Raw genomic sequence first — 8,450 nt, 5'->3', positions numbered from 1 at the left:
TAAGGCAAAGACACTGTAAAGGGGTTGTCTGGCTAGAACTCCTTTTTTCAGAATGCCCTGGGAGGGGGTAGGTGAAAAAAATAACATTCATGCTGTTGCCCGAATTCCCCTGCTCCAATCTCCAGTGTGCAGCCACTTTCAGGGCTTGAGATGTTACGTCGCAGGCTTGCTCAGCCATTCAGTCAATGATCGGGTCATTTCCCGCTGATTGCTAATACTTTTACAGGAGTAGATTATCAACAGAATGAGCTTTTATAGCAATTGGCCTGTGTAAAAGGTGTAAAATGGTAAACTTTAATGTGCCTGATCTTTTTTTCCCCCATGAATGTGTTCTGCCAAAGAGATTATTAGAAGAGCTTGTTAGGCTGATCCTCTCCACAGTACAGCATTGGTGTAGTGCATACAGTTCAAAGTGGAACAGCAAGTTCTGTGCAAGATGTAGTGGAAGAGATCCTCCAAGGTTCTTGCAAAATAACAATGACATTTACTTACAATATTATTCTTTTGTTTGACTGTGTTTATTGTTTCCGCTTCCCCTTGCTCCAGACATGGTTATAGGTTTTACTACTGGAAGTAGATTTGCATGTAGAAGGATTAGAAAACACTGTGTCCTGTAGCTGGGGATGAGGCTTTTATACTCTGTCTTCTTTCTATTAATTTGTGAGTAATTGGTATAATTTAGCTAAAGGTCCATGGACTGTCTGATGCTATTCTTGAACTGGGAACTTGTCAACGATTGTAGCTGTTAATTATGCTCATTAAACATCTTGTTTGATCTTTGACAGATCAGAAACTAATTTAACTAACACAATGATCACATCAAATAGTTTTTAGAACCTGAGCAGCTTGGTTACTATGTCATATGTTTGCAATAGGTGTTACCTGTATGGTTGTAATAATCATGTTAAGGAAAGCTCATTTAGAAAGGCTGGAGTTCAGGGAATCCAATTGAATTACTTCTTTCATTTTCAAAAAATAACTGCTGAGATCTGCTTAATGTTTCTCTTACACCAGCTTTAATTCATTTCCGCCAGGAAACTATATTAAAAATACTTTAAAGGTGTTCTCCGATGAAAACTTGTCCACTATTCTGTGGTCCTCCCTAAGATTGTGGGGGTCCGACATGACCCTTGGCTCTGTTAGTTCTCTATGGAAACATTGTAAAGAGCCAAGTACAGCACTCTTTTTCCATTAGCTCCATAGAGAATTGATGGAGCTACTGGAGAGAGCCGAGTACTGTAACTTTGTAGTTGGAAGTGGCCAAAATGTTGTCACTAACTAACTATTTTATAGTGACTGACCAGCTTACTATGTTTGAGCTATTAAAGTGAATAGACTCACTGCTGTGTGCCACAGTATACAGTACATAGGGGGAGATTTATCAAAGGGATCTACAGCAAAAACGCTGCATGAAACTAGCATCTAACATTGAGATCTTTAGTAACAATCTATCTGCTATAACTGCATGAACTACGTTACTTGCAATGTTGTATAGTCACATAGTTGTTGCTGTATCCCATAACCTTATGTGTATAAAGTTGTATTCTTTGTCACTGGTCCTGATGAAAAGAACGTTTCATTCCTAAAACCAAGTATCTGTGTCTAATAAACTATTGTTGAAACACAAACACAAAAAGTACAGCAGCACACTGCAAATGGTAAGATATATGCATAATAGAGATTTTTTTTTTTAATTACACTACTGTTTTAGAAAAAAATAAGGTTCTTAGCATACCATCAAATAGTGTGAACCATCCCAACACATTAAGGTAACCTGAGAGGGACGGACCCTACACTGGGCTTATTGTAAGCCTACATATTTTGGTAAACATTTTTTGAGCAAATCATCATATTTTCCATAGCATTATTGCCGTTTAGAATATCTATATTGTGCAAATATCTTAGCATCTGCAGTGTGCTGTTGAATTCTTTGGGTTTTGTGTTTATATTTCAGCCATAGGAGTGTGTGCTTGTGTAGTGAATATAATTGTCTTGGATTTTCTGGCCCAACTAATGTTAATACTTACCTGCTCCTGGAAACCTTGCTGCTCTGTTTTGTCAGTTTTTTACCCATGCCTTCACATTTAAAATTTTAGAATTTTCTTTAAAACACCCATGGCTTCCCCTTCTCAGACATCCCTCTAATGGGTTAATCCCCCTCCATCCATTCAATTACGCTTCTCTTGTAGTTTCTGCCCCTGCTGAAATCTAACAGTTCAGTAGAACAGTCAGGAGTCAGGACTGGGAGGAATATGTGCAGGTCTGCAGAGACAGAAAGGAAATAGTGACATATGGCTGCTAGTTCTCACATTAGTGTCACAATCCTAGCCCTGCACTTTCTCCAGATCCCCTCCTCTTAGTCCTGACTATTATGCTGAGCTGTCAGATGTCAGCATTGTAGAAACTACAAGAGAAGTCTGGTGGGGGAAAAGGCAGTAACCCATAAGCCCTGCACACATCTCCAGGGCTGTCTATACAGGAGTGGAAGAGGACCCGCAGGCTGTGCCCCAGGCCTTGTGCTGTGCCTCTTGCAAGTAGCTATGCTACTTACTACTCCTTTGTCCTCCCTGATGGTGGTGCTCATTGGTTAAAGAGCACATTTCTCAGTTTGAGGAAGACTTAGTAGACAGCAACCCATGAGTCTGGAGAAATTCTTCCCTCCCTTGCTGTTACAAGGTAGCACCCTAGGTCAGCGCCTACTCTGCCTACCTCTTATTCCACCCCTGATTTTGCCCCAAGACGGTTGAAACCTTTACACCTCTATGGGTACAAGGGAGTCTACCTCTACAACAGCATGCCCTGCTTAGGTTGTGTTCAAAGGGTTACACCAACCACCTATAACTAACGCCCTTCTAGACATATCCCAGGCCATTCTTGTGCACATAGCTTGCATTCCAATTACACATAGAGAGATGTCCTATTACTGGGTCCAAGGCCACAGTCTCTAAATTAGTTACTGTCTCTTATCAGTACCCCTTAATTTTTTAGCAACATATAGTACAGTTTCATTTGGCAGTAGCTTTATATTTATACTTCTTATCTCTGGTGGTACAGGTACACATTAGTCAGCCATACCCACTGCTCTTCTAGGAGACATAAGCTGCAGCCAGAGATCCCCATAGAGGATCGGGAACATTTGGCCATGCCGAGCGTTTGGGCTTCTGTTATTGAAGGTATGAAAAATTATTACAGACTCAAATCCCTGTATCAGTCACTCACTGCTCAGCATTTACTAAACACAATTTCCTCTTCCTCAACTCGCAGTACGTACTCTCAATCTGATCCTCACCTCATAGTTCTCTGCATGACCAGAGGATAACCAGTCTTTTTACTGACTTGTTGTGTTTAATGATGCGTCACAGAATCTATGCACATAAGAAGTTAAAGGAGAAGTCCGGCGAAGTATTGTATTACCCCCCAAAAGTTATACAAATCACCATATACACTTATTACAGGATATTCCGACCCAACTCCCAGATCTGTCCGAGCTGTGGCTGCTTGAGAGGATGATGGCAGGGAGATGCTCAGTGTCCCTCCAGTGCCCTGTGTTCCTCAGTGTCCCTCTGCCATCATCCTCTCCAGCAGGCACAGCCCGCTCTGGGAGTTGGGTTGTGACATCATTTTACTTTATAAGCATTTCCCGTAATAAGTGTATATTGGTAATTTGTATAACTTTTGGGGGGCAATAAAATACTTACATAAAAATGTTCTCCGGACTTCTCCTTTAAGAAGTATTGATCTATGGCAGCATCACATTTAGAGTCTTTTTTAAAGTTTTACTGTCGTTATAATGTTCAAAATCTAAATCAACAGTAGATGGGAAATAAAGCTAGTTCGCAATTTACATTTTTTGTTTTTGCTGTTATGCTGTAAAACAAAGCTGAAAATCCAGAGCGGAAATCCAGATCCAGTCTTCTGAAGGCAGATTGTCTGACCTGTACTGGTTAAAAAAACAGACTAAACACAGGAATTCCGGCCAGTACAGAGAGTCACGGCTCAAAGGGGGACATTTATCAAATGGGTGTAAAGTAGATTTGTCTCAGTTTCCCCTAGCAACCAATCATATTCCACTTTTCATTCCTCACAGATTCTTTGAAAAATGAAAGGTGGACTGTGATTGGTTGCTGGGGGAAATTTTTCATAAATCTCCCCCAATGTGTCCATTAGTCACATGACTGCCTTCATACAGTGGACTTCCTGTTTTCTGACTGTTTCCTGTTTTTTGAGAAAAAAAAGTCAGAAAACAGAAAGGGCTGTGTTCCATGATAACTAAAAAAAGGTATAAATAATGAATGTAAATTGCAAACTTGCTTTATATCACATCTACTGTTGATTTAGATTTTGAAAGTTATAACGACAGTGTCACTTTAATCTACAGTACCTAGCAACATTTCAGCTGTTCACTTCAGTCTTTTTCAAGCATAGAAATAAATTTACAAAAGCTTGAAAAGCATTGTACTGAACAGCCAAACATTGCTAGGTATACAAAAGCTTTAAAAAAGAATCTACAAAAGGTGCTGTCACATCCATATTTCCTAACTAGAACAACCAGTGGGGACAGTTTAGACCGGACTCACCAAGGCTTGATGCACCAAATATCCCAACTAAACTGCTTTTTAATCACTATTTCTTATTCACAGGAGCAGGGACTCCAGTAAAATGGAAGCAGTTAGAAAACATGCACTGTATGTCTCGCCACACAGTTCACATTTGCACATTTGTCATTATACCAATTAGCTACATGGGGGCACACTTTTTGCATGCAGCCCAGTGTATGGCTCGCTACTCAATGTATAGGAGCATAGATTCCTGTCTCTATAGAGTCCTCGCCAAAAAATAATCCCCAAAAATGTGAATTTGGTTGCGTGTGGACTAATTTTATTTATTTATTTAATGTATTTATTTTTACTTTTGGCTCATTTACTGAATTTCTAATTCAGAGCTCTTCTCTTTGTAACTTGAAGTTTTTTTCACTTTACTTATTACTTTAGTAGTAAGTATAGTTAGTATTTTCTTCATATAACAAATAAAATCCATTAGTCTTGATTTAAGCAGGTACTTAATTTATTTGTCAAACAAACATTAAGAATTTTTTAAGAAATTCAGATTTTAGGTTTTTGTTTGTACAGTTAATACATAATGATTTTTAATAAAGGATTGATTATTTTTAAGTCAGCATAAATGAACAGTGTTGAGCAATAGCATTTCTGTGTGAAATATTCATTTCTTTACTCCAGTAACTCCACCTGACCCAGCATATCCTCCTTTGGAAACATCTGCACCAAATCCTCCACTTCCTTGTAAAGCCTGACCACCGATTCCTCCAGCTCCTCCGATTCCTTCATATCCTCCACTTCCTTGTAAAACTTGTCCACTGATTCCTCCAACTCCTCCTCCAATTCCTCCTCCAATTCCGCCATGTGACATCTGTGCACCCATTCCTACAACTTCTCCTCCTATTCCGCCATGTGACATCTGTGCACCCGTTCCTCCAAGTCCTCCAACTCCTCCTCCTATTCCAGCATGTGACATCTGTGCACCCATTCCTCCAACTCCTCCTCCTATTCCGCCATGTGACATCTGTGCACCCGTTCCTCCAAGTCCTCCAACTCCTCCTCCTATTCCAGCATGTGACATCTGTGCACCTCCTCCTATTCCTCCTCCTATTCCTCCTCCTATTCCTCCCAATCCTTGACCTTGTGCCTGACAAGGATCAACCGCACACGGATCTAATAAAAAGAAATACAAAAAAATTATTAAGTAGTTGTGTTTAGCTTAACTTAGCTTTTGGCAACTATTGTGTACAGATAAATATGTGAGTGCATGGCCTGAAAATTTTAAATCACTTACAAAGCTGTCAACTAATATTAAAATTATGATTACTTTAAAAAGATTACTTTAAAATATAACTATTGTGGATATATACAGGGTTCTCCATGAGCTAGTGGGCATATATACAGGGTTCTCCATGAGTTAGTGGGCAGAAATGGTCTGCTGTGATTTCTCTTATGCACTGCAACCAGAAGAGAAAATCCTGATCCCCTATGTTAGCTTTGAATCAAGTACTTACCAGTACTTTTTTTTTTTATAATATATTTTTTATTTTGCATAGTCACAGTTCACATAATCATACATATGAATATCATAACTTTTTACAGTTTTCAGGCAAAGATATAATATCAAGACACGTGTGTGCATACTGATATCTACATGCATAAAAGGCTGACACATTTTGTAGTGCTATGACTGTGACCAGACATAAAAATTTAGAACTCAACTAATAAACAAATAACACACAAAACTTGTCTCTTGATAGTAGGGTTTTAAGATAGAGATACCAAAACCTCCCATGACCAGTAGTATGTTTATCGATCATGTTGGTAGTATTAACACACTATCACATTCCATCCCATCTATCCAGGTAACTTGTCACTAGAAGTTATAACTGCTACATTCAGTAATATTATCTGATCCAGGTGATCATGCAACTTTGAGGGAGCCCAGAGTACCTTTAAGGTCTTCTTCCAGGTACCAAGTTGTTTGGCGAAAGGGAATCATAATATCTCTCAGGTCAGATATAGGTAAAAATTGGCATAAGAATTTTCTCCACTTACGGAACAGTGAAGCAGTCAATTGCTCCTTATTACGCAATGCTAGTCGCCTTTCGGTTTGAAAAAGAGAATGAAGTGAGGCTAGGACATCAGCGACTTGCGGAGGGGAGTTAGATAGCCATTTTTGCAATAATTGTAGTTTGGCTGCCATTAAAATGATATGTATCATTGCTGGGAGATGGTTGCATGATTCCCCTGGATCAGAATCGTCTAATGTGACATGAAAGATAACTTCCACTGGAGTCAGCGGTGTCGTGAAAGTAGAGGTTTGTTGTATTATGTGAAGAGTATCAGCCCAGTATCGCGTTAAGCGTGGGCATTGCCAAACTTACCAGTACTTTTAATTGAGTATTGTTTTTCTCTGCCTCTGTCTGTTTTTTCGATACTCCCTGCCCCCTCCTTATTTATATACTTGTATTGGCTGTAGCCTGATACTTCAAGATACTTATTTGTCTCAACAATTTAAAATGTTTTTTTTTTTGTTTTTTGTTTTTTTTTATTATTCCATCTGATAAGATACATTACAAAGTGATGTTCCCTTGTACTATTGTTTATGCAAAGGATTTATCATCATTTTATGTATGTCTTTTAGGCTATGTTCACACTACGTATATTTTAGTCAGTATTGTGGTCCTCATATTGCAACCAAAACCAGGAGTGGATTAAAAACACAGAAAGGATCTGTTCACACAATGGTGAAATTGAGTGGATGGCCGCCATATAACAGTAAATAACTGCCATTATTTCAATATAACAGCCTTTGTTCTAAAATAACAGCAAATATTTGCCATTAAATGGCGGCCATCCACTCAATTTCAACATTGTGTGAACAGATCCTTTCTGTGTTTTTAATCCACTCCTGGTTTTGGTTGCAATACTGACTGAAATATACATATACTGACTGAAATATACGTAGTGTGAACGCAGCCCCCAAGTAGAAAAGTCATTGCATAAAAATTAGCAACTTTTCTTCAGTTTACACTGTCCACGTCTGTGTCATTAGTACACAATTATATTGATAAATTTGTATCCTTTATTTTTGTTCATACCTTGGCAGGGATCTGGTGCACATTGTACTACTGGAGCACATGCTAAAAAGAAAAAAATGAAATGTTAAAGCCCTCAATATTGTAGCAGAGCACAAAATTATTATTGTAGACATAGCACAACACAATGTTTGGACACATTTTACTGTTCCAGCACATGCAGTGGTTTGTGTATCTAGCTTCTGTGTGGACTTTCAGACAGTGTAATTGCAAAAAGAGGAAGCAGATACAAGGGAGTAACACATCACTGAGGATAAGGCTGCAGAGAGTTTGCAGTCTGTGCAACTATGGAGACATGTAGTTTTGCATAAAGATATTGGCTTAAAATTATAGGATTTTTTTAATCATAAATATTTAACTTAACTTTTTGAAGCAGAAACATGGCTGCAAATTTTACAACATCTTTAAGCAAGTTATAATTCAGGGAACTATAAAAACTTCATGCAATCTCAAGTTTAGTCTGTAGCTTTTGTTTTTATTGCCTGCCCTGTCTATGGTTATTGTTGCATATGCCATGGCAGTGCTCTTTTTAACACTGTTCTTATGTATTATACTGGTATGCACATTATTATACATATATTCAATATCAAGTAAATATTGTAGTTCATGTCAAATCACACTAATGGTCTATGATACATGCAGTGTTTTACTTACCTTCTTTGCATTTTCCTCCCTTGGTTGCCATGGTGGTTCTTGTTGTGGAGATGTGCCTTTCTGAAGCCTGTACCAAGATATATTCTCCCCTGGTGAAGATGCTCTTTATATACAAAAGCTCGTGCCATTCCCTGATTAT

The 8,450-nt window shown here is 38.5% G+C and overlaps 1 protein-coding gene across 1 annotated transcript; it reads right to left on the bottom strand.

Annotated features, from left to right (window-relative positions):
• Window positions 1–5,046: 5,046 nt before the first annotated feature.
• LOC138798656 (uncharacterized) lies at window positions 5,047–8,419 on the bottom strand. Its single transcript, XM_069979195.1, has 3 exons — window positions 8,312–8,419; window positions 7,661–7,702; window positions 5,047–5,729 (listed from the first exon to the last, which is right to left on the bottom strand). Exons 1-3 carry the CDS (start codon window positions 8,340–8,342, stop codon window positions 5,221–5,223), a joined length of 582 nt encoding a protein of 193 aa, XP_069835296.1. The 5' UTR covers window positions 8,343–8,419; the 3' UTR covers window positions 5,047–5,220.
• Window positions 8,420–8,450: the final 31 nt, after the last annotated feature.

This window comes from Dendropsophus ebraccatus, chromosome 8 (genome assembly GCF_027789765.1).
Source record: "Dendropsophus ebraccatus isolate aDenEbr1 chromosome 8, aDenEbr1.pat, whole genome shotgun sequence".
NCBI lineage: Eukaryota > Metazoa > Chordata > Amphibia > Anura > Hylidae > Dendropsophus > Dendropsophus ebraccatus.
This window is presented reverse-complemented; position numbering and strand designations above follow the sequence as displayed.